Below are 25,390 nucleotides of genomic sequence, written 5' to 3'. Positions count from 1 at the left end.
TGCTCCTCGAAATTTGTGAATCCGCTGTCGCTTGTGCTTTTTTCCATGACTTTGCCATCTTCGTCCAGGCGATCGACATTCTGTATCCACACTTCCGATTATCTCGTCATGGTCGCTTCGCTCGTATTGCCTGGTGTGTCGTGACGAGCCCGAAGGAGAAGACTGAGAAAGGCTGATAGTAATTCTAATAGGCTTGTAGAGAGGGAGGTCAAGTTCCATCTCAACCTGTTTGTCTTGTCCGTTCTCGACGGTACCGCTGGCCTCTACTCGATGGCAAGTATCGGATACAGTGACTCGAAAAACAAGCCCAGTAGGAGGACGATTCTCCTTGTCATCGCCGTAAGAGGAAGAGTAATCACTCTCTTCGAGATCGCTAGGTGCAAACAAAGGCTGTGTCTTTGGTGTAGGTGACACTGCAATCTCGTCTTGCAGATATTTGTCTCGACAGCTTGTGCCGTTGAACTGACTTTCGGTATCCGAGAATTCTGATGTGGGCAAGGCAGGACAAAGAAGCATATCGAGAGCACGAAGATGACCAGTTTGTCCACAGGCAATCGATTCAGTGGAACTTATATTCCCCTGCATTGTCGAGGTAGAGTCAGTCGACATGGCGGGAAGGAGGGCCTTGTTGGCTTTCAGAGAGGTGCAAGAAAATGGGAGGTATGGAAACCGGGACAAAGGGGGGTGGTGCCTACCTCCTTCACTTTCTACACGAGTATGAGACGGGCTGCCTTGGTCGGGATGAGAGCTCCAGCGAATCATCCAGAGAATCCCCAAGGCGCAGCTTTGGCCATCTCACCGCACATATCGTCGGGTGGGATCATGCGCCTTCCTCCACTTCCGGGCTGTGGTCCGTTGTTGCTTCGCTGACGCCTGCCGGCCACCCCTGAGATGGTTTATGCGTCTTTGACCAGGTTCAGCTTCTGCATCTATGCGCCGATCACATCCGCTAATGCTGCAAAATTACGAGGAGCCAACTTCTCTGTAGGCGCAGGGGGGCGAACCGAATCGTGCAGACTATTCCGCAGCCTCCCCTGCGCCGGCCCCCGGGGGCCCGGGGCTCAGGGAGGGAACGGGAGGCAGGACTTGTCCGTTAATTTCTCTTCCCTCGTCGTTGACCCAATGTATGACAATGTACATGTGCATGCCTGGGAAGTGTCGGGGGTGGCGAAGCTTGCAGCGGAGGGAGCCTGATGCGTTTTTGCGTGTCCCTACGCACACTGGGGCGTTGGGCACGGCACCAAGCATCAAGGACACCGGCTGCCGCACGCACAGCCATGTGAACAGGCAGCCATGTGAACAGGCAGCCGTGTGAACAGGCAGCCGTGTGGACAGGCAGCCGTGTGAGACAGGCATCCGTATGTGGCTGCCTTGTAAACCGGCCGGATCACCTAGATAGTCCGACCTGGCTGCCTCCTACATAAGGATGAGGCAGTCATAGCTTAGTTGGAGAGATAAGAATCCCACTTCATCTCATCCATATGCAAAATGCATCAGAGCCTCGCGACAAGGGAGGAGGGCTGCCCACGTCGGCATCAACTTCGGGAAGAAGACGGCGACCTTCGCGAGACCTACATTTCTATCTAACGAGGTAGCAATACTTCGCAATATATGAAAATTAGCCGGAAGTCCAAAGGAGCGGCTCTAGAGAGCCGTCAGGACACCCTTAGGGTGGGAAAACGAGACATCGCGATGTTTATACACTCAGCTTGTTAGACGCCACCATAGACTGCTGGTTTGTATGATTACCTGTCCGGCTTTCACGTCGTGTTTCCCAGCTCTGCTACCAACTCCGTCTTCCATTCATACCTTGACTCAACACTCGACTTCTAGGTCGTGAGTATCTTGCGGTACTTACGTCTTACACGCTACCTATAGGCACATGCGAGAGCTTGTGGTAGCGAATCTAATCGAGACAATGTCACAACCTCAGCGTCATCTTTTCGACTCCTACGCAAGTGCGAAAGGCTCTCGGCCCAACAACAACCCAACCTATACGCCGAAGCCACGACAGCTGCTCCAAAGCCCGAGCGCCAGGACGATAGTAAGAACGGCTTCGTGATATTTCATGGCGCCAGCGAACCTTTGGCTGATGTGAATGATACAGGAGACTCGGGTAACGCTGCGGGCGAGTCGAACAATGGGACTGAGCGCAAGCCCAAGACGGCACAGATCGAAGAGGCCATGAAATCTCAATCCAAGGGCCTCCGTCAGACATCCAGTCGTTTACCCGGCACATACTGAGGTCCCTACCGTCGCCTTCCAAACAATTATCTTTGGTATCATGCGGCAACTTTTCAAAGAGATTGAAGAGAATTCAGAGAGAGCACGCGTATTTGCGCAAGCGTGCTCATCAACACTATCACCTCGAGATCTCCAGGCGATTGCACAATTCCAAGGACAGCTTGGATCCTCAGACACACTCGGAGGAGACCCTCCATACCCTGTGGCCGAGAACATGGAGATTTCTCGTCGGTATGTCCTCTACGAGGGCGGCTGTTTTGATCGCGAGGACGGAGAACGCATTTGTAAGTTCTCCCAGAAGCAACCTTGATTGGGAACTAACCTAAGTAGCGACAGCTTTTTCAAGCTGTTGAGAATATAGCGAAGGAAATGAACCTTGTAAAACTGAAGAGATATGCGAGTGAAAGCTTGAGAGATATGGACGAAGATGCCACGGCGAGAACGAGCATGTAATAATATAAACTCGTCTTCTAACACTGGCTACTGCTACCTTGCGCCGTAGCTACATTGCCGTACGCCGTCGCAGTAGAGAACACTACAAAATAGATCATTGACATTAAAGTTGGAGGTCGCCTGTCTATGACCTCTTTTGCGGAATTCGCGAGGAATCCTGAACCACTAAGCATTCCGCGCCAGACAATGTCACACTCTCCATTGTACTTCGTAAGTCGCTGCCCCTCGATCGGCTGGGGTGGACAGTCAGCGAGGCGCATGAGGACGTGTAGTTATTTGAGACGCCGAAATGCATATCCAACCGTCACCTGTCCAAATATCCGTGAAGGCTGCAAGGGCTGCGCCATGGTTTGCATGCGTCTCGAGTAGGTATAGAAGGATTGGAGCCGCTGGAGCAATTCTTCCATCTCTTCCCCCCAACTCTCTTACACGCTCACAGATATTCTACTTGGAGACGCTTATTTTACAATCCTTTCCCGTTCATTAGTCAGGAGGGTGGCCCCAAACAAGCTTGCAAGCCAAATGTCAACCCTCGCGGTAAGTGACATCAACCCAGGTGATACCGTAGACTGGAAGGGCCTTAACTAACAGCAGAGTCCCTTTCTCTTTCTCTGCTCTAGCGCGAGAACAAATTAGCCGAATTCGAGACAACCAGAGGAGATCGCGCGCTCGACGGAGAGTATGTCCAGGACCTCAAACGGCGACTCAGAGAATACGAGACTCAGGGCATCGAGGCCTCTACCGAGGTCCAGATGGCCGCGAGAAGAGTAGCCGAGGAGAACAAGCAGCTCAGGAGCTCCTCAACAGGCATGGCATTAGCGACGACCAAATAGCCCGTTTCTTGCAGTCGGGCACCTTGCCACTTGATTCCAACCAAGGCCAAACCTTTCACGCCGACGACCCTACTGCCGCTGTCCAGTCGCTGCAACGGCTCCTGATGCCGCGACAACTGGCCAGTCTAGATGAAGACTTCTCCCTATATTTGTCGGGACAGTCGATTCGGAACCCTCCACCACCGAGGGTCGACGACAAGTTCGTCCGTCTGGGAGCCGTCGCAGCTCGTGACGTCCTCGTACGGCTATCAACATCACATGGGCGTGGCTACCGCAGTCATGGCATCGGCTGTTCATTCTCCGTATCCACCGACAACCCCATTGAGTCGCGCGAGCACCACGCGACAAGGCTGCGTCTATGGCGGGCAACCGTCCCCTTCGATGCACGACAGTCCCGGCCAAGCCATGGTAACAACACAGCCTACGTCTACTGGCGGCCGTACGGTAATGCACTTGCATTATTCTGTGCCGACTTATCCAAACGCAGTGGTACCGCATTATGATTCCCTAGGAGCACCTGCTGACACGCGTTGACGAGGGCCTGCAGGGCGTATCGCCGATTCCATTGGTTGTTTTAAATATATATTGAAAATTGGCACTGTTGGCCATGCCCTTACCGATTCACTAAAGCCTTTTGATATCCTTCTGTCGGTGGACCAGGGCAGCCCTGTTAGGGAGGGACCCGGAGAGGGGATTCCTGGCCCATGTAGCAGGAACGCATGAGGACTTCCTGAGTAAGGAAGGCAACCCTTTATGCGTGGGCACAGCCAAGTATGCATGGGTAGAGCCCCGTACCCAGGAGGTCTCCAGAACTCCCTAAGGCCTCCTGTATAAATAGCCCCTTCAGACTGCCCCTTTAGAGATAGAACATGCATCTTGAATCTAGCTGTGGTGACCCCCTTATTCCGATGTGTATTGACACAACATTTCACCAACACCGTCATATAAGAGTAGAACAGACTTCCCGATTCCCTCTCGAGCTTCTTTGTAGCCCCTGATGTGAGCTCCAGCAAATCATCTCGTGAGTCACAGCAATGCGACTCTAGCCGTCTAGTGGCATCTATCTGCCCGGGTTACTCATGCGCCTTCCTCCTCTGTCGGAACTGTGATCTACTAGTGCTTGGCTGATGCCTGCGAGCCGCCCCTAAGAGAGAATGCCTAGCGATTGGCCTTACTCTTTGGCCACCCTTCCATCAGATAATGCTTGCATCCTTGGCTGGAACACCGTCAGATTCTGCATCTATGCGCCGGTCATCCCCTCTCTAACGTCATCAGCAAGCCAACTACCAAGCAAGAGTAGGGACAGACTTCCAAAGTGATTAGGTAGTCTTAGGTCAGACTAGCCCACAGGATCCCCCGTAGTGAGGGTCAGGGGGTGGACCCGAGGCAGGATCACGCGTTGATCTCTACTCCCTCAGCTTAGTCTGAAGCAGGGCAATATAGATTGAAGTAACGGAAAGTGGCGAGGCTTGCAGGGAGGCTGCCTGCGTGGCAAGGGGCGGGATGCTCACGTCGGGATTAACAGCTTCAAGGAGCAGGTCAAGTTGGTGAACAGGTGGTTGCACGACGTGATGGTCACATTGCGTCTCCAATCTGCAAGGCATGGTCGGTCGCGTCTCGAGAGGATTCGTAGGAAGGAAGGTCGGCCCCAGGGTCGTGCCGGGAAGCCGGTATGACCAGAGGGCGGTCTGAGGGCGGTCTCGACTCGGGCTAGAGCCGGCGTAGCTACCCGCTCCGTGGTGTCGTTGGCTGGGATATTTAACGCCGGGGAGAAGGGGTGTAGGGAAAGTTTGCAATGGAGGGCGTGGAGAGGTGCTAGACGATGAGGCCGGATTCTGGCCACTTGATGCACCTCATATTGCCTTGTTGCTCTAGCCTGTAGCATCAGCGAGATATATCCTGCACGGCTGAATGAAAAGAGATGTGTAAGAGGCTGGGGAAGGCGAAATTGACAGGGAAGGATGGCTGCGATGGGAACCGCGTTGCCCATATCGGCACAACGGGAGTAAGAAGTAGTACCTCAATGAGACATGCGTTACATTTGGGACAAGAACTGGGCGTAATGGTTGGAGTTGTTGGTTACTTCCAATCATCCAGCCAGCCCCTGACGACCGTGACGCGCGCACTGCAATACAACCGTGGTTCTCTCAAGTCAGGAAGCTTTGCCTCGCCAGCTCTGTTATCATCCACTCGCCATCGATCGCAGGCTTCATTTCCCACCTCCGTTATTTCCAAATTTCACTCTACTATGTGCTATATATTTTGAGCAAAATATGACAACATGGCACGACAAGGACGGCGACAACAAAACGACGGAAGAAAGCCAAAGCGGATGCGGAGCAAATCTTCTCAATTAGGGCTCCAGGAAGACTACAGGCACCTCTAGATGTGCTGATGGTCTATTCGACGAGGATATGGACGTTCAAGACGGACTTCCGCCTTGTCATGGTCCGAAGTTGCATCCCTCTGCAGTCTGCACTCGCCAACGCATCGATCACCTGTAAAGATATGCTCGATGACCACTTGGAACCATATTCGGGCCACTCTGAGATCACGGCACATGTTTTCAAGGTTGAGATCGAGTCTGACCACTACGCTTTGAAGGTGGTAAGTAGTGGTGAGGAGCCGTGGCAGCTCGAGAGGTTAACTATGCCTTAGTTTATGCCGTACGATATTTCGTATGACTACCACCAATTTTACACTGCGGGTATCCGCTGCACTGAAGAAGAGTTGGAATGGCATGTTATGCCCTTTTACTCAGAATGCCGCGCATACAGTCGCATCAAGCAGGCGCAAGACAGGCGATTACTGCCGCATCAAGTTGCAGTTCCATGCCATGGCTATATCCGCTTGGAGGAAAAGACATCCGAAAACTGGAGGATGAGTGGAACCTTGATTTCAGTGTTGAACAGGGCAACGCCTTAAAGCACCAATCCGTCCGATCTGTGCCATTGTTAAAGATCTTGCAAGTGCAAGTTCCGGGGTCAATGCCAAAAGCTTGTTGCGCAAACTACGAGATTTATCATCTTTACACTCGATCGGGATATTTGTCCGTGACATCAAGTGGATGTCACAGGTCCGGCTTTGGTGGGCGGTCAGCGGATTACCCCGCAGATTACCGCCGATTACCCGCTTGCCCTTGACATCACCTCTGCCGGGTTGATGTCATCTTCGGAGCGCCATAAAGCGCGAAAGCCGGGACCGACGACGACAAAACCAGTTCGACTGGATAGCCTGCGTTTGTGCGATCAGAATGCACCCTGTCTAAGGTCCTACATCCTGTCGGTTGCGAGGTTGCGGTGATTTGAAGCATTTTCTAGCCTTGACGCGCTGGAGCTACAGCGGCGCTTAGCGGATGCATACCCTGTCTACAGGCCACTACCGCTGACTGTAGCGACGCAGCCCCTGACGGCCTGGGGGCACTTTCGCCGCCAAGGTCCTCGTCATTCTATCAGACGGGTGTTCAAAATCACTGCGCCATCGACTTTTCGCTACCACCGACGTTGAATTGCCCCGACGCACGTTTGTGTCCCTTTTCGCCTTGCCTGTCCTTTCGGATGGCCTTGAACAACTTATCCAAGAGCTGGGTCCACGTTCTTCGTCCATTTGCCTCGCCACGATATCTTCAGTTAAGCCGTCCGACTGGGCCCGCCTCCGAACCTCATCGACGATGATCTTGCGCGTGGAAAAGTAATTCTTCTCTGCAGATGGCCGCCATCGAGCACCCCAGTCTCGCTCAAGAGAATCCACAGAAGGCATTTCGCCCCAGCCCTGCCGCCAGAGACGCAGCAGCTCCTGTACAGATTTGACAGAACGGGGAGCTTGAAGCTCGGAGGTTCGCGCGGCCCAGGCGGCTCGCCATGCGCTCTTCCTGGGGGCTGGCCCGCTTGCACCATTCCCTGCTGCTGCTCTGAGAGCGGAGCGTATGTCGGACCGCCCGCTTGCGAAGGGCCTATCTCGGACCTGAGGACCGTCTCTCGTGGAGCGCGGCGCCTCTGTTGATGAGCTCCCGCGATCTCCGCATGTTGACCTGCAGCACCTTGGCCGGGGCTGAAGGTGACGGTGTAGGTGGCCTGCGCAAACTCATCCAACTTTGTGCATAGATCGGAAGAAGCCCCAAAGGTCTAGATGTCTTCGCTCAGCTAACTGCTCGGCTGCGACCTGTTGAGTCAGTACTGTGCGCAGCTTCTCCGCAACCACCGGGATCGCTTTTGAATGACCGTGGTATGGCTGTCTTCGTGGTCCCGTGTGCATGTGTCTTGAACTTTGCTGGCGAACGCTTCAAACTCGGGGCAAGAGAAGACCGGATCCTGAAAGATAGGATGGTCGGGGTAGGACTCGCGAAGGAAGACAGCGTCCTGCAGGAGCACCTCTCGAAGCCACTCCAGGAGTTCCAAGAAGGCGCCGGCGGCCATGTTCTGCTCCAGCTCTTTCCATTTGTCGAGTTGAGGCCAGACCTGCACGAGTAGCACCACAGGCGGCCTCACGGTGGCCAGGGCACGAAATAAGACCCCGACCATTCAGGGTCAAAGTCGGCCACGGCCCTCATGAATTCGAAGGCAGGAAGTCAGATAGCAGCCGGTCATTTGGTCTCCGTTATTCCAACGACCGGCTCGGCGGATCTGTATAGTTCAGGTCAGCCCAGGCCAGGGGTTGGCGGCTTGCCTAGGGCAGATGACATGCCTGGCCTTCATCCACTCCGGCCATGTCGGCGTTTTGCGTCGCCGCCACTCTAGGCGCGTGGCTGACCTTGGAGACCTTGATGCCGGCCTTCTTGTAGAACCTGGACGTCCATTCTCGGGCAGTCTGGCCCGACAACGGAGCTGTATATTCGGTGAGTGAAAGGGTCGATGCACCCTCTGAGTTATGGGATTCCGGTGAATGCCATCACGCTTACCTTGAGGCTCCTTCGCCGATCGGCGGAGCACCTTCGTTTCATACCAGTCTTCGCTTCTTTGGAAGACGGAAACCTTTCCGCCTTTTCTACCTGCCAGCGCCAGAAAAGCCAGAACGCGAGGGCGCCGATGAGACAAGATCGCGGATCTCGATGCCGCAAAGCAGATCCATACTCCATGCGGCCGTGCTGGTTGGTCTTCCCACAGTTCATCACGACAACCAGCGCCTTTGTGGTATACCCTGGGCCTTGAAGCCCTCGTTGGGTAAGTCAGGGAAAGCAGTCTGCCAACTCCATCGGCAGGCGGTTGCCGGACCGCAGCAGCATGTGGTTCCCGAGCAGAAAGTCCACCTGCGTCCTCAGGGCGCAGGCGATCTCTCTCTCGGACCATGCCACGTTGGTGTGGTCGGGTATCTGCGCCGGCGCATACACATCTCTCAGAGTTCCAACTCCCCTGTCCATGTATTCCTTCCTCTTCCGGCTCCAAGTCGTTGCAAGAATGCTGCGTTTGAGCGCCTTCAGTGCCACTATGGCCGGGCCGCAGGATTGACTCCCCGGCTCTTCTGCTCGTCGTAAAGCTTCTGTATGGCCGAGACGTAGCCCCGTACAGTATTATACTGTAGTTTGAGCGTGGACTCATACAACTCCAAGTCGGAGTCTGACTCGTATTCGCTACCTCCGCCGCCTACAACGATGGTATCTGCTGGGGGAAGCTGGGTGTTAGTATGATGGGCTGGCTCAGTCCGACGACCACATCCCGTGATCAACATCTGTTACCTGATGGTGCTCTGCGTCTTTCACGGCCCTCTTGGCTTCCTGAGCCTCGAGGTGTCGTTTTCTTTCATCGGCGACCCTCTTTCCTTTCTTTGGAGGACGTGATGCCACTACCTCCTTCATGAAGAGCAAGAGCTTTCCTTCATCGACCAGGTCTCCCGGTAGCTGTTGGCCCTGTGGTACCGAGGCCGGCCAAACGTCCGGGATCGCAGGCCAGTTGGCTTGACACCACTCCTGTGAGGCAGTCAATGCATGGATCTACATGAAGATTGCAGGGCGCGCATGCGGCTTGCCTTCCATTCTTCCTGCTTGGGACGATAATTTCGCTTCGTATTCTTCGGCTGGGTGTTCTCCAGATCTAACAGGTAGTGCTCAATGGCCGCCCTGACCCGGGGATCCTCTATCGCGTTTGACATGGTGCAGGCGGTCGCCGTCGCGACGGTGGCAATGGAGGAGGTGGTGGAGGAGGTGGGAGGAGGAGGTGGAGCGCAACGCGCGTGAGCGAGACCGAAATCGAAGGTCTCGCGCAGGGCCCCGGGCGTGGACCTTCGATTTTGCCGTCCGATGGCGGTAATCCGACTAAGAAAACGCCAGCCCCGCAGGGCCGGGCCTTCGAAAACGACATGGTTTTGCATGGGGCGGGGCGGTAATCCGATTACCGGATGACCGGTCAGCCGGCCCCGGGACCTGTGACACCAAGGAAGGTAACTATAGAGATGGGAAGCTTGTTGATTTTGGAGTTGCTTGGACTGAACCACACATTATATTGAACCACTATGGTGAACGTATGCAAGATGCAGTGGCGGAGAGAGTTGGGGATCTGGCGATGTTTGATGACATGGCCAGCACCATCGTCAACTTGAGCAAGGTCAGCGCCATGAGGAACTGGAACTACTGCCAGAAACCGCGCAGTCGTCGAAAGGGCTCAAACGAGTTCAAAATTTTATAGTGGCATGTAGCAAACATTGAGCTGACTGTTCTTTTTGATAAGAGAATAGATGTCGATGACTTGTAGAAGCAAATCCCGCCCAGGTGCAAGGTCGGACGAGCAGTCAAGAGTGACACGAAACGAACACAAGTCTCTGACAACAATTGCTGGCCCGCTGCACATTGATCCGGTGTAAAGCCTCCATGGTGCTGCAGCCAGTAAGCATTCGGAGTCAAGTGACATCCGCACGGGCGGCACGCATGGTGTGCCTGCCGGCTCCCACCAAACATGATTAGCATTCCCACGTCGGCCATCTCCCCCCTTAAGATACGTGTTGGCTATACTGTTTGCCTCAGACTCCAGCCTTGTGGTGAAAGACCAGGCACTATAAAGTCCAAGCCTGTCTCCGACTCAGGCTGCCTAGTCCATGTCACCCACGTCAACCCTTCGCCAGTCTTGAATCTCTTAACTACACCATCTCAGCCGTCTCCTGCACTGGTTCTCATCAATGGCCGATGAAGCTAGCCCTCGTACTGAGGATGAGCGAGCCTTTGACTTGGCCGACTACGCGGAAGGACTCCTCGTCACTGCCCTTGAATATGACTGCAAATTGTCGGGCCAGGGTGAAGGCAGTGAGCCGACCAGAATCCCTGCATTTACAACAAACAGCAAGAAGCCTTTGCATCCGGAGTGACACAAGAGCAGCAGAGGTCGGAATTCCCATATGCAGTAGCGCCATCTATCATGGAGCAACAACAGCCCGATTGCGGTCGATACTATGTATGTCTAGTGGCGGGATGCTCACAGGCATACATTGATGAACACGACTTGAGGTCCCATTCAAAAGTGTGCATTACATCACGTGGAGCACTCCGGAGCTTCCAAGGCCTAGGCGACGCTGAGAAACTACCTAAGTCCGTTTCCTAGTGTGGTGTGCGAATCGATCCCAACATATGGGAGTAGGGAAACAGATTGTGGCAAAGTAGGTGCAGAGCCAGTCGTACCTCCTCTTCGAGAAGCCACAACGTATATAGACTCGGCGAAAGCGATTCGGCTCCATTACGTCGGTTCCCGGTTTCCATGATATCCTATCTCGACGTTGCGGTCTCCTGCGCAAGGGACAAGCGACCCCTCATCAATGGCGACTACTGGGAGAAGCCCCCTGCCATCCACAGGTCGATCAAACTGAAGTACCAGATGCCGCGAGAAGGCTTCCGGTCCCGACTTCGACGCAGCGACCAGCTGCTGCCTTGCAGCAGGCGTTCAATTCTCCTCCCTCGCCGCTTCGGCGACGATCAAGCGCTGCCTCTGCAAACCGCCACGAAAGACCAGTCAGCAGCGGATTTCCGCAGTTGGCTCCGGTCAGTACCACCGCACACTCTGGTCGTCTACTCAGACGGATCGCTCTCCTCGGAAGCAGCCGTCGGTTATGGCTATGCCATCCATATGGATGGGCAAACCGTGCTAAGTGGCTGCGGCCGACTTGGGCCGGCTGAGGTTTTTGATGCGGAAGCGAAAGGCGCGCTCGAGGGCCTGCGCGCTGCCTAAGCCTCCACGACCGCAGAGAATAGTCGTTTGTCTCGACAACATCGCGGCGGCAACATGCCTCAGAGGCATGCCGGCAGACTCCTCCCAGGATGTCTTCCTCGAATTCCAGGCTCTGGCCACAGCACACGGTGTCACGGAGGTCCGCTGGACCCCCGGCCACACCAACATCCCCGGCAACGAGCAGGCCGATGCCTTAGCAAAGGCAGGAACCTCTCAACCCGAGCCCGCAGGCGCTATCCCAACACTGGCATATCTGCGCAGGGCTGCTAGGCAGCAGCCTAAAAGTGCATTTAAAGCCTGGTGGGAAGCCTCCGCACCCGAACAGTACAAGCCACTGCACCTAAGCCGACGACCGGCTGCCCCCTGGAGCTCAAACTCCCCCGACCGCTTCTCCACCACCTGCTTGCAGCCAGAACCCGTCACGGGGACTTTGCCGACTACCACGAGAGGTTCAACCACGACGATACGCGACTGACGTGCTCATGTGGCCGACGAAAGAGCCAAACCATGTCTTTTATTGCCGAAAGATCGAGCCGCGGCATCGGATGAGGCTGACGCCCTCACCGAATGCAGCAGTCAATCGCGCAATAGGCAGAGACTTCGACAGGTTCGTCAAGCTGGCGAAGGCGTCCTCCTTCTTTGAATGGGCTTGCCCTCGCCACTAGGCGGCTGCATCACACCTTTCCCTCACCTCTTTCCTTTGTTCAAATCCCCCCCGGATTCGGCCAGGCAGAGGGTGCTGCAACACCCTTTGCCCGGCCGGGCCAACTGAGGCTGCGCTCTGCAGTCTCCGACAACGGTCCCTTGGAGACCAAAACTGAATGGCAATCTCACCGCCGCGCCTGCACGACCCGCTGACGGGCACCAGGTTCAACACGGAGCGCCTCAGAGCCGATGAAATGCTGGATGGTGGTTGTTTACGTTTGCGAGACGAGACTGTAGACAGCCTACTAGCTCAGCACGTCCTGTGCCCCACCGGGACCTGAGCGGCCTCACGGCCGCTGGACGGAAAATACACATACATACACATACATAAATTCCTCCCCGATCATCCTCCCTGATCATTCAGACCTGATCTAACTACCTGAAAGACAGCTTCCCCATCGAGATCTATCCCGGTATTGGCGGGGAGAAGCACGGGCGAGACGGGGCCCAAGATATAGACGGTCATTCACCTGCAATTGCGCCATCATCGTGTCTATACCTCGGCCGAGCAGTCCATCAGACAACTAATCACTCCGGCATCCAAATCGACCACGTCTGCTGGCCCCCTACATATCCAGCAGCAGCAGCAGACACTCGGAATCCAAACCGCTCCCGGGCTAGATGGAAAGGCGCGGGTCTGACTCTGCGACGGAGCGTAGCCCAGAGGCTCTCAACGAAGAGTCCATACAACTAATATACTATCCTGATCTCTGTATATGTGTCATTGAGGCTGGTTCCGGTCAGTTAATGCCCACTGGCCTTGCATTCTCCTGGAAATAGCCCTCTGGGGGACTCCCCATTTCTGAGTAGCCAGACGCTGCGAGAGACCGCTATCCGTAAAATAAAAAATTACCCCAGCCATCACTCACTTGTTATAGATCAGATGAAGCCATTTTGAAGCCATTGTGAGAGGTGGTAGAAGATTGGTGAGAGAGGAAAGCGAAAGAAGGCAGGAGGATATGAAGGGTCCGAATTGCAATTTTTCGATGCCAGGGTGCCGCAGGCCACAACACTCTGCTCCACCAAATAATAATATAAAAATGAAGCCTAGTCATTCTTGTAGATGTGAGAGGCAACAGCTTGTCAATATCTTGAAAATTGGACAGATGCCGTGTAAGTGAAGTTGGTCAATTTTGTATGGGGCGGCGCCATTTTTGCTGAGCCTAAGGGAGGTGTGAGCGAAAGGGGGGTGTCAGATGGTATCAAGTATATCAAGTATATCAATTCAATTCAAGTTAATCAAGTTTGCGGACGATTTTATTTCAAGTAATCAAGTTACAGCCCCGAACTTGACTTACTTGAATTGAAGTCAGCGCTGTGTGCGCCTTACAGGCGTAGCCCCTACAAGTGTGAGCCAAAGGTGAGGATACGATGGTAGAGAATCAATGAGCATCCAGTCCTTCGAATCTTATGCCTGCTTCTCATCTTGTGACTCTCACTGTGATATCACCGGGGACCATCCTAGACGGTGACCATCTTCTCGCCCACGGGCTTGAGAACGTTGCTGCCGTACTGGTCGCCGAAGTTGCCTGTAATCATCGTGTCAGTACATATCGAACCAAATTTCGAAGGGGAAGGGGACTTACCTTGAGGGTTGTAGTTGCAGACAGTGTACCAAGAGTCGAAGGATGAGACAGTGCCAGCAGCGCACTTGACGGTGGCGCATCCAACCTTGGTAGTATCCTTCCAGACCACCTGGGTAAAGTGACCCCATTTCCCCAGGGAGGAACTCGAGGGAGGCTTGTCCTGGCCATAGAACTGCCAATTGGCCATCTCGCCGTTATACCACTGCATGGTAACAGCGGAAGCAGCAGTCTTGACCTTGATGCCGTCAATGCCGCCGCTGCTACCCGCGTAGGCGAGGTTTTGGCCGTAGCCGCCGCTGCCTTGCTTTCTATCGACGAGTCAGTCTTAGCAACCGGAGCAATAGGTCTGAAGTTTCTGAAGAATGCTGTCTTACATATCATGCTGGAAGACGCAGCTGTTGGCTATGTTCTCGGCGTACTGAGCCAAAGTGTTGTCCCACGCCAGGTCAGAGGCAGAGTGGTTGCGGCGGTGGACGTTGTGCTGCTCGAGCATCGTCTGCTCGTAGTCGCCAAAGTTGTTGGTGGGAGGCTTTGAGCCGGAGTTGGGCTGCGAAGTGGGAGTTGGCTTGGGAGGGGGAGGAGCTTGTTTGGTGGGCCTTGGCTTGTTGATTTGAGGTAGTGGAGGAGAATTAGTGTTGGTATGGCCGTCCTGAGGATAAGCAACAGGATTGGCCAGGCCGGCCTTAGTGGGAGGAGCCGTCTCGACTTCTAAAGCCGGAATGTTGGTCCGGTTGCTGAAGGCCACGGGTACCAGCTCAACCGGCTGTGCGTCGGCTGAGCTGCCCGGGGAAGGCTTCGAGCCGCTTTTGACGGTCGGTTTGTGCGGCAAATTGTGCCATTTGGAGGCATCCACCTCCTGGGGCGAGCCATTCCACTTGGACCCGTGCATGTCACTCTCGCCCTTGGAAGGGTCCCAGTACGTCATGTTTTGTTTGGACACCGCCGCGTCAAGAGGCAAGGCCACAATGAGTGGCAGCATCACAGTAAGGAGGAGCGTAAATTGCGCAATCAAACGCATCTTGTGGATAGCCAAAGAAGTGGCCAAGCAAAGGATGAACAGAGAAAATGAACAAAGTTGGACAACCAGCGAGGAAAGAAAAGATGGAATTCAGCGCAGTGGCTGTTGTAGATTTGGACAAATTCCCCAATGGAAATGGAAGAGGGAATGAAGTTCTCTTATCCCCAATCAGGTCAGTCCAGTGATTGCTGGTCGGTATGGCGCGAGGCCTTGTTGGGCAAACATAAGACCTTCGGCTCCGCACGATTGATTCATTTCAATAGCGCGAGGATGCGGGTGGGAGGGAGGGATGGGCTTGTACGAAATCTGGGCTCCCAATCCTAGATGTAGCTGCCTTGGACAGGTAAATTACCACAGCAGGTATGCGGGCGAGTGGGCTGGATTGCCGATTCGTGGGATGCTCCCGGGCTCCCCACATAAGTCGAAAAAGAGCCACGAGATTCGTTTCTGACTGGTCCCATCCCAGGTACACTCTGGTCATCTCGAATCCACCTGCATGGGCGTAAATATCCTCTAAAACGTAGCTTCTGTCATGTAGATTAAGGACGGGATGAAATGTGGTTTCAAGAACTCATAGCGTACCACTATCATCATTACTCGTGCGTGCGGGGACGCCTGCTGGGTCGACCCATCGGCCCAGGCCTGTTCAAGTTGCACGGATGTCATGTCCTGGCTTGAGCGGTTGATAAGGCCCAATTGTTCATGCGACTCAGTTGGACTTTTGCTCTCATTGGAGGCTTACTTCCGGGCCAGAGCAACTGATGTTGGTCGGGACAGTCGGGTAGCTTTGACACCCCGTCTTCCACTCCTGAAGTCATTCATTCCCTTTCTTTATTTTCTTTATTTGAATCCACCCTTCACTTGTTGAATCACAAGATTCTTCTCTTCTATTGGATTCCGTCGTCAAAATGCCGTCCATTCCCAAGGCATGTGCGGCCCTCCTCGGCACAGTGGCCGCAGCCCACGCACTGCCGGCTTCCGCTTCAGGGCCGCTGTATTCCAATACCTCCTCCCCTATTCCGATTGAGCAAAGCGAGCAGGCTTGCAGCTCCGAGGACTGCTCCAGCAGCTATGGCTGTCACACGAGCAGGCCCCTCGTCTCCTCTACCCCTGTGCCTGCTGAAGGCCGGAACCAGAGCAGCTCTGTGGGAGCACATGCAACCCAGTCTGCCACTCTTGCGCAGCCCTCAACCACCTTGGTGCAATCGACGCCTGTTGTCTCCTTGACTACCTTGACCCCTGCGAACCAAAACCGAGGCAGCACTGTAGGCGCACAAGCCACCCGGTCCGCAGCCCATGGACATCCCTTACCAACCTTGCTGCACTCGACGCACGTTATCTCCTCAACCCCAACGGCTCAAAATCGAAGCAGCTCCAGGGCGGAACGAGCGACCCAGTCACCCACGACCGGTGGACCCCAAACTACCCTATTGCCCGACATTCATTGGACATTTGATACGAAGCCGTCGGAAAACGTCAAGCCTATCCTTCCGGGCAAGGCCTCCCAGATGTTCTATGGTAACTCTGGTACGTGTTCACTTGAACGTTGCTGCACTCCTGACGTGACAGCCGTCCGTATATCGTTGGCTCTAACGGTATGTTTAAATAGACCCTGCCAAGGCTGGCGCCTTTGCCTTTGTTTCCTACTACTTCATTAGCCAGTCTGTCAACCTGGACCACTCGGACCATGTGTCGGTCAGCAGCGTTGGTGCAGACAGCTTGGCGGTGACGTTCAACAGCCAAGAAGCCTTTGAGCACGCATCCAACACCTGGTCCGCCAAGGACGGTTTGATCTTGATCGCATACGCCAAGGAATGCGGGGACTACGAAAAGGGTCAGCGATGCTACTTCGACGTGTCGAGCCTCGAGGTGGATGCCTCGAGTAGCATCCCCACAATTGTCGCTCGTGGCCAGTCCAAGCACCCGGACGATATCACCTCGGGCGGTGACACGGAATGGGGCTGGTGGAGCCCCCGGAACGGCAACGGCGCCGCACAGTCTGACCGTGAGAAAGGCGCGGGGCCGGACTTTAGCTGGAACGCCGGCCCCACTTCAACTCCGAGCTCCCGCTCCCGCTCCCGCTCCGGCGCGAGCAAGCCTTCTGGACGGCCCCCCTGTGCCGCGCCGTCCGATGCAAAGTACGGCCTTCCCTCAGCCTGCCTGGGTGAATACTTTGACATGGACCTCGACAATGGCCTCGGCTACGAGCCCCTGGGCGACAAAAGCAGGGCCCTCTTGAACGACCTGGCGCCCGGGCTCGACTTGGGAGCCGCTCCACAGTCATCTGGTCACGGCTTGAACAGGACGGCCGCGTTCTCGAGGAGGCACCAGCGCGACCTCCTCGTGAAGAGGGGCTTTTGGTCGTCGACTTGGTCTGGTGCGGTCAACACCGTCGAGAAAGTCTTCAGCGACGCCTACGAGAAGGTTGCCGAGGCCGTCAATTTCTCGGGCGGCTACAAAAAGGAGTTCTCGTGGGATCTACCCGATCCCAGCAACAAAAATTCGGAGGCCAACAAGCTCGTGGACAGTGGCGCCCAGGCGGTCGTTTCGCCATGGGGCAACGCCATCCTGCTCAAGTCGTTTGGCTCCCCCAAGGCCGAGGGCGACGTGACCAAGTATCTCAACATCTTTTGCGTCGACTGCGGCGCCAGGGGCAAGGCGAGTATCGCCGGCAAGGCGAGCTGGAGCATGCTGCACGGCATCACCGAGGGCAGGGTCGAGCTCAACACGGACATGCACTTTGGACTGAAACTCGGCGTCGACGCCCACATCCGCTACAAGTCCGAGCTCTCGACGGATCTGCTCAGGGTGGGCCTGCCGGGCCTCAACTACGGCGTCGTCACCATCGCCCCGCAAGTGTCGGTCGGCACGCGCGTCGGGCTCGAGGCGGCGGCCAAGGGCAGGTTGCTGGCCGGCGCCGAGGTGGGCCTGCAAGCAGCCCGCGTTGTCGTCGACATTGTCGACTCGTCCAAGAACGAGAAGAGCGGCTGGGAGCCCTACTTCAAGCCCACCTTGGAGGCCGAGGGAGAGATTATTCTGTCGGCCTCCCTGGCGCTGCCCGTCGGCCTCGAGTGCGGCCTTGCAATCAGCGAGTGGCACAAGACGGTGGCCATTATCTACGAACCTTCAATCAAGGCGACTGCTCAGGCCGCTGCGGCCATGAGCCTGGCGGATACCGGATCCTTCTCGGCCGGATTCAAGGAGCGAGACGGCTGCGCCGGCATCAGCACCCAAATCACATGGCGCAACAAGGTATTTATCAACGTGGTGGATTTAGAAACAGTCAACCTGCACGATACTGGAGATCGTGAGCTGGTTCGCAAATGCTTCGCGTGAGATTCCTCTGCCCCTATCCATGCTTTATCCCCCTACTCGCCACGATGTGAATTTGATCTGTCCTTGATCTCGCTGACACGACTCTATACAGCTTGCCTGCTTATAAGGGACCGTCACAACCCTTTAACGTCACTGAATCCAAGTCAAAGAGGTCAGAACCGTTGGCGCTGCCACCCGACTCTGTCTCCGACTTGACGAGGGAGTACCCGGCTCACGGATCCAAATACGTCACCTCGGCGCCGGAGCCTTTGAACGAATCGTCATACAGCGACGTGAATGGGTTCAACTACGCTCGTCTCGTCACCCCAGGAGGCAAAGCCATGGTGGTGTCGTGCGGCAACGGCAACCTGTACGCCGCCGACGCCGAGGGCGAGCGCAACCCCGATTGCTCCGAGCTGTTCCCGATCGGCCGAGACAACTCGATAGCCTCTGACGGCGCGCGCAAGCTGATGCACTACGACGCAACTACAATGAGCACGCTCGGCGTGTCCCGTCTGCGACTGCGGGCTGACAACGAGGTGACGCGGTCGGGCGTCGTCATCGTCCTGGCGCTCTACACTGACGAGAGCATGCCCGACAAGTCGTATTACCTGGGTGTGGATGTGGATGGCAACGTGCTGTACCCGACGATCTGCGACTTTACCGATGGCAGTGGGCCCAAGGTCTTCTTGGCGAGCGACCCTGAAAAGGGCCTCCACATGCTGGAGAGCGACGATGTCAAATATTTGGTAACCGGCGGAGCCGTGGGCAAATGCTACCCTCTGATGGTTTCGGGAGGGGGCGTCCAAGAGTCGCCAAACGAAATAAGTGGGCGGGTTGACTGAGCTTGGCTCTAGGGTGATTCTTAGGCTGGAGAAGTCTGATTCACAGCAAGATCTTCGACTCCGCGCTTCAGTTGCTCTGGGACCGCGGCCTGATCGAAGACGGCGAGTACCGCAACATACACGCCTCTGTTGTCCAAGGCAACGCCACCTTCCCTTCGGAATACAACCTTTCTGTCCAGGCCGCTCCCTGTCCGTACCGTGGGGGGCAACAACTGCCTCGCGAGCTCAAAGATCATTGCCAGATTTTCCTCGACGAACAGATTTGTATGAGTGATAAAGCGCGCCCCCCCCTTCCCTTCCTCGATTCTTCCCGTCTTTGTATTTGCGCGTGCTTTTACCTTGCAGGTGCAGGGGAGATGGGGCTGATCGAGGCCCTAGATACTTGTGCCGTCAATCTGCTCAACAGCACGCTGGGCTCCGGCCTCTCGGCAAATAGCGATACGCAAGGCCGTGCCGGTGCCGCCCCCGAGCCATCTCGCCTTTTTGGGCACGCTGGATGGCGGAGCCCTGCGCGGCGCAAGACGGGTGGAGGCTGGCAGCCCATCACCACCGACGCGTTAGACGCGTGGAGTAACGCCGAGAGGAAGTCCAAGACACGCTCCGTTCGCTGGAAAATGCAACAGCAAAGACGGCGAAGAGACCAGTGACTCGAGCGACGCGAACATCAACGACCGAAATCAATCTCGAACGAGCGGACGAGGAGAAAAATATGCGAAGTAAATGGCGAGACGGGGAAGGCGATGCTCCAGAGCGCGCTGGAGGTGTTGGGGAAGATGGGCGGTGAAATTGGGCAGCTGTTTTCCGAATAGAGTGACACCATACGCATGCAGAGCGACAGGCAGCATCTGAACAATGAAAAATGATAAGGAGCTTCAGAACCTCGACTTCATGGGAGACAATGCCCGCCATCACCGCAAGACGGTTTCCTTCCAGCGTACACACACGGCTAGGCCCCGCGTGAGGTCCAGTGGGTGCGACCCCCCAAGGGAACAACAACAGGCCTCACGTCTAGTTCTTCAGGAAGCTACCCTGGGAACGGATCATTAGTGGCCCAAGCAGACGACGGCCCGAAGCCGCGATTGTCCAATATTCTCCTGCCAGTTCAAGCTCCGTCGTCCTGTTGTGGAGCCGTGGCGACGTGCATTTCAGCCTTGGTCGGCGCTGCAGTCCATCGCTGCGGCCTGCGCATTCGGGTCTCACTGAACAAGGAAGCATTGTGGACATGCCCGGCCGCTGCTGCATGGGGTCGGGGGCGTGAACAACTTGCCGACACCACCGCGGCGCCCCTCGCGCCGCCGCGTCGTCCGGTCCTCGACGCGCAGATCACTGATGTGGCCGGTTGAATGCTGGTGCAAGTCCAGAAGGGGAGGGCGGGGAGGTTGTCGGGCCAGACGATTTCCCTGGCGGCGCAGTCGAGAAGGACATTCTGCTCGCCAAGCCATTTTAGACCAACAAAGACGTCGTGACCGCTTTCGGTGATGTGAAATGTCTGGTTAAGGAAGAGGCGGCCGTCGATTTCGAACGTGGCGACCATCTTTTGCTTTATTGACCCAGCCTTTCGGCCACGGTAGTCTTCTAGCGGGATTTCCTTTCTCAAGGGGAAGATCTTGGCATCAAGCTGCTCAGAGGCTCGCTTAGCGACAAGAGGACTGACGAGGAGGCGGGCGTCGGCTCCGGTATCACAGAGGGCGAGAGCAGGGATGCTAATGCCACCAATTTGGATCTGGGACATTATAGCAAACGATTTCCTACTGCTATTGCTTCTCTCTACTACCTTCGGGACCATCAAGGAGACTTGTGATGGTCCTACTCTTTTCCCGAGTGGTCATCGTTGCTGTCGCTGCTATCGGTGTCGGCGCCACGAATCCTGTTGATCTTATTGGGGCACTCGATAGACTTATGCCCCATCTTCCCACACACGAAGCAGGTGTTGGCGTCCCAGTGTACGCGCTTCTCGGCGTCCGTAAGGGCCCGTTTTGCGCTATTAGATGTGACTGCGGGTTGGCTAGGTCGGTCAGATCCGCTAGATCGGTGTCGTGGGCAGTTCTTGTTGGTAGAGCTGGAGGGTGTCGTCTTGGCCTTTTTCTCCTGCCGCCTCTGGTAGTTCCGCTGTTTACTATACACGCAGTCCTTAAGCTGCTCACAGAACATTTCGTACGTAATCGCAGGGTTACGGGCGGTGGAGAGGAGGCTGGCATCGAGGTCGGCAGTGATGTGGCGCCATAGCGTATTCTTCATCTGGGCAGGCGGGGACTGAGACTTGGCGGCGAGAGCGTCAAATTCGGCGATGAAGTCGTGGATATCCACATTACCGTTGAGCTTGAACCCCAGCTGAGCCAGCTGGTCGGCGGCGGTGGTGATCTCATTAGGGTCACCGAAGGTGGACTCTAAGACTTGGATCATCTCGGCGAGGCAGGAAAAAGGGCGAGTTTCTGACGAGTATCGGGTCTCGATGACCCGAAGGGCCTTCGATTCCAGTAGGCTGTAGAGTAACGCCATGCGGCTCGTCTCGGAGCGGAAGGTGCGTCGGTCCTCCCGGAATTTATCACGTAGGCGAACAAGAAAGGGTTCGAATTCGTCCCGATTGCCTCCGAACGATTTCGGCTTATCGACCCGTGACTTAGACCTATCCTCGTAGTCCGGGTTTTCGCCATCTGGGAAGGCCCAGTGTGTCCATCAACCAAGTAAAGCAGAAAATGACACCCTTACTTGACTTGGTTGAAGGATCCGTTTACTCGACTTGGTTTACTCGAAGAAATGGCTGTGCTTTACTTGGTTGGTTGACATTACTTGACTCCGGGAGCCGATTTGCTTGAGTGATCTCTATATCTTGTCCGCCTGTGACCTTGGGACGAGGGGAAAAAAAGTGCTCCTCGAGCATGACTACGATAGCATGCCAGATCGAAGTAGGTGCTTTTGGCATTCGATAGCTGCCACGGTGTTGGAGCTGAGGCGATTCCGCTCATCCGTGATGACCTTTTTGGTCTGAGAGAAAACCCGCTCACATTCAGCACTCATTGCTGGACAAGTGAACAAGTCGAAAGCCATTTGCGACAGAACTGGGTAGTCTGCCGCATGACAGATCCACCATTGCAAGGGATCTTCGACTTCCGAATCAGCCTTGTTATTCCTAGCCATAAACTCGTCGAGCTCAGAAGTTAGTCTCGCTCTTTTCCTCCTTCCCTTGCCGGACGCCGCAAGCTCAGCCAGCATCTGTCGGCGTTTGCGAGCTTCCTGGAGTGGGTCAAGGGCGACGAGATCATCGCCAGCCTTATCAGCGACGACTTCTCCTAGGGCCAGCGACGAAGCCTCCTCATGGTCCGCAGCGTCCGCTTCCATGTATGCGTCTTCGTATTCTGCGAAAACTTCTTGAACCACGCTCTTTGCCTCACTGATCCACTGCTTGTTGTGACTCCACTCAAGTTCGAAGTAAGCAAACTTATTCGCCGGATGCAATGCGACAGCGCACCGATAAGCAGGACTTATCGTGGGGTCGATTTGCGGAGTAATTTCGGGAAATCGTATGCGATTACATATCTACCATCTGATAAGTGCCCGGCGCCGCGCACGAACTGCGAGATAGTAATGCACTGATCCTACGGCCCTTTGATCCTCAAAAATATGTCTAGTTACATGGATATAAATATGTATAAAGACTCTACGAGGCGGCTGGCTTACGTCGACGAGGGGCGGTCCGCTTTCCCAGCCGGGTCCTCCGCCCCCGACGGCCCTGACCTCGAGTTGGACCTGGTCCCGGGCCTGGACCTGGGTCATCGGGCACGGGGGTCCCTACCTGTACCCGTATCTGGCCCTGGCCTGGCCCCGATCCTGGCCCCGCCGTCGGCGCTGTTTGAGCTCGTCGACGAGTCGGTTCAAGCTTCGGCCGGCGCGTAACAGCTCTAGCTCTGCAACGGCCGCCTCCTTGCATTTGCCGGACGCCATACGGGCCAACAGCTCGTCCCAGATCACCTTCCGGCGACAGAACTGCACTCTGACCCCGTTCCCGGCGCCAGCGCTTCCCACGTCTCTTCCAGCTCCCGTACGGCCTTCTGACCTGCAAACCCTTCCTCCACTCCTTCCAGACGTCCCCACCGTAAAGACCCTTGCCAGGGCTGTGACGATAGGCATGCCTGGTACCAGAGGCTCTGGGGCGGGGCCGGGGCCGGGCCAGGCTGTATTGAGATTCAAGGTAGGTACTGTTGACGGGGCCGGGGCCGGGGCTGGGGCCAGCGCCTCTGCTGACCCGGCTCCGAAGTAGCCGGTAAAGGTGATAGGGACCTTGCCTTGGAGGAGGGCATCGAGGCCGCCCTGAATCCCGTCCAGCCGGGCCTCAAGCCGGATGGCGAGCCGCTGACTATTCTGTAACAGGGCCTCCCGCGTGCTCTCTATGACGCCGCTTAGTTCCGGCAGCGCGCGTCGTACGAGCAGGCTTACCGGCTCCATAGCCCCTACCGCGGTGGACCGCACGGCGACGGCGAACTCGTCCCACTCGGGCCCGCCAAAGGGCGTAGGCGAAGAACGGTAGCGACGGGTAGCGGAGCTGTGGGACGGCCAGGTCCTGCAGAAGTACTATACGCAGGCGCCGCATAAGCAGGAAGCCGTCAGCGGCTGGGTCGTCGTCGTCGAGACCGCCTTCTGCCCAGCATTGCCGGCGCGCGCGCGCCTCAAAGCGGGTTCCCACTCCTCGATCCACGGCCACAGCTGCTTTTGTAAGACGTACGGGGTTCGTGAGCCGCACGCGCGAGTAGTCCCCGGGAGGCCGAGAAGCCGGCGACGATACGCATGAACTGCCGCGGTAGGTGCGTAAGATATGCCTGGCAGAGCACGCTCTGGTTCCAGCGGCCGGCCTGCGAGATCTGGGCGAGCGACGTGCCATGGGTCTCCGCGTCCTGGGCGCCCACCCTGCGCGGGAGGTGCGTCTTCTTCGACGCGATAAGGCCGGCAGCGCCGAAGATACGCCAGGTCTCTTGTAGCTGCGTCGGGTACGAGCTCCTGCTCGCGGTCCCGCCCGACGAGGACCTTGATCCGATACCAGTCCTGACGGCGCCGGAAGGACGGGGTTCGCCGGCGACGTGCCAGCGCCAAAGAAGAGCTGTGCTAGGGCCCTTGCGTACAGAATAAGGGGTCCTTGTGCCGGAGCGCGCCCATAAACTCCTTCCTCGCCGTCTTATTTAGCTTGCCGTCCCGTAAAGGCTTACCAGGCAACCACAGGGGTCGGGCCTCCGAAGGCGGATAGTCGAGTAGGGATAGGTCTGCAAGCTCCATCTTGCGGCGGTTCTCCCCGTAAGAGGTAGTAGTGGCCGAAGAGGAGGTCGACTCGCGTACGGAGGTTTTGCGGCGTATACGCGGCGCCAGTGAAGGAGATCCTGGATCCGAAGCCATTCATCGGGAGGTAGCCGGCCTGGATCCCGTCGCTTCCGCGGTCTTTAAAGGAGGCGCGGTCGTGCTTCCCCGCTGGCGGCCCCGTTGCTCAAGGAATCCTCGTACGGCGGCGCCCGGGATTCTCCGTATTCGCGTTGCCGTGAGCCACCTGGAGCCTCCATGGCTCGATAACGGCCGCGATATAGGCGTCGATAGTGCCCCTCGTAAGCAAAGACCCTTCGGTAAGGTCTACTGCAGCCGTCGCGAGGCCTGTGGGTGGCACGTAGCCCTCGCGGTCGTCAGCGAGCAGCTCGGCGGCCTCGGCCAGGGGACCTCAAAGCTTCGGCCAGGCTTTCGGCCTCTGCCATGGCCGCGGCCTCGAGCTGCTCCTGTTCGCGCTGTTGCCGTACCTGTACGGCCTCGCCGTTGCCGTTTCCCCTTCCCCGCGCGCGGCTTCTTCTTCTGCGGCGGCACAACGCGTCGTAACAGGATATCCTCTTTGAGCCACGCCGCCAGCTTGTCCGGCGTTACGAGCTCGCCGTCGGGCCAGCTATAGAGCGAGCCGTCTGCTGCAGCCCGAGGCGTATGGCACCAGGCCTATACGCATTTGTCTGTTAGCCGCCTAGGGGGCCGTACGTGACAGGGATCGAAGTGGAGGACCGGCCGGGGGACGCGCCTTCCACTCCCGCTGCTTCGCCGCGTAACTCCGCGTCGTGTTCGCCGGCTGTTCGTCCTTCTTCGCCTGGATGCCCGCCCTCCGGGCGGCACGGGCGCGCTCGTCAGCTGCCGTGTACGAGTCGTCCGCGGCCATCTCGGTCGATCGGGCAACCTTCCTACGGGGCGAATGTCTGGGCTCGGTTGGCCGGAAACCCGATAAGTCGGGTGG

The 25,390-nt window shown here is 56.4% G+C and overlaps 6 protein-coding genes across 6 annotated transcripts; 2 read left to right on the top strand and 4 right to left on the bottom strand.

Moving 5' to 3' along the window:
• Nucleotides 1–5,924: 5,924 nt before the first annotated feature.
• On the top strand, nucleotides 5,925–6,455 carry HRG_11204 (kinetochore sim4 complex subunit FTA2 domain-containing protein; the record flags this gene model as incomplete). Its single annotated transcript, XM_044869674.1, has 2 exons — nucleotides 5,925–6,137; nucleotides 6,189–6,455. The coding sequence occupies 2 exons, from the start codon at nucleotides 5,925–5,927 to the stop codon at nucleotides 6,453–6,455; spliced, it is 480 nt and encodes a 159-aa protein (XP_044715227.1).
• Nucleotides 6,456–7,482: 1,027 nt separating this feature from the next.
• Nucleotides 7,483–9,614, bottom strand: HRG_11203 (centromere DNA-binding protein complex CBF3 subunit; the record flags this gene model as incomplete). Its single annotated transcript, XM_044869673.1, has 8 exons — nucleotides 7,483–7,621; nucleotides 7,707–7,959; nucleotides 8,140–8,152; nucleotides 8,214–8,353; nucleotides 8,428–8,513; nucleotides 8,717–8,838; nucleotides 9,313–9,432; nucleotides 9,492–9,614. 8 exons carry the CDS (start codon nucleotides 9,612–9,614, stop codon nucleotides 7,483–7,485), a joined length of 996 nt encoding a protein of 331 aa, XP_044715226.1.
• A 4,226-nt stretch (nucleotides 9,615–13,840) lies between these two features.
• HRG_11202 (cysteine-rich secretory protein family domain-containing protein) lies at nucleotides 13,841–14,890 on the bottom strand (the record flags this gene model as incomplete). The annotated part of the gene is made up of 4 exons (XM_044869672.1): nucleotides 13,841–13,908; nucleotides 13,966–14,273; nucleotides 14,340–14,512; nucleotides 14,672–14,890. 4 exons carry the CDS (start codon nucleotides 14,888–14,890, stop codon nucleotides 13,841–13,843), a joined length of 768 nt encoding a protein of 255 aa, XP_044715225.1.
• A 1,601-nt stretch (nucleotides 14,891–16,491) lies between these two features.
• HRG_11201 (uncharacterized protein) lies at nucleotides 16,492–19,790 on the top strand (the record flags this gene model as incomplete). The annotated part of the gene is made up of 5 exons (XM_044869671.1): nucleotides 16,492–16,510; nucleotides 16,593–18,315; nucleotides 18,411–19,047; nucleotides 19,194–19,407; nucleotides 19,489–19,790. The coding sequence occupies 5 exons, from the start codon at nucleotides 16,492–16,494 to the stop codon at nucleotides 19,788–19,790; spliced, it is 2,895 nt and encodes a 964-aa protein (XP_044715224.1).
• A 455-nt stretch (nucleotides 19,791–20,245) lies between these two features.
• HRG_11200 (uncharacterized protein) lies at nucleotides 20,246–20,875 on the bottom strand (the record flags this gene model as incomplete). Its single annotated transcript, XM_044869670.1, has 1 exon — nucleotides 20,246–20,875. One exon carries the CDS (start codon nucleotides 20,873–20,875, stop codon nucleotides 20,246–20,248), a length of 630 nt encoding a protein of 209 aa, XP_044715223.1.
• Nucleotides 20,876–22,932: 2,057 nt separating this feature from the next.
• Nucleotides 22,933–25,315, bottom strand: HRG_11199 (centromere DNA-binding protein complex CBF3 subunit; the record flags this gene model as incomplete). Its single annotated transcript, XM_044869669.1, has 8 exons — nucleotides 22,933–23,134; nucleotides 23,387–23,528; nucleotides 23,578–23,778; nucleotides 23,864–24,180; nucleotides 24,342–24,567; nucleotides 24,631–24,837; nucleotides 24,915–25,101; nucleotides 25,181–25,315. The coding sequence occupies 8 exons, from the start codon at nucleotides 25,313–25,315 to the stop codon at nucleotides 22,933–22,935; spliced, it is 1,617 nt and encodes a 538-aa protein (XP_044715222.1).
• Nucleotides 25,316–25,390: the final 75 nt, after the last annotated feature.

This window comes from Hirsutella rhossiliensis, assembly GCF_020360975.1.
Source record: "Hirsutella rhossiliensis strain HR02 chromosome Unknown scaffold00019, whole genome shotgun sequence".
Lineage (NCBI taxonomy): Eukaryota > Fungi > Ascomycota > Sordariomycetes > Hypocreales > Ophiocordycipitaceae > Hirsutella > Hirsutella rhossiliensis.
This window is presented reverse-complemented; position numbering and strand designations above follow the sequence as displayed.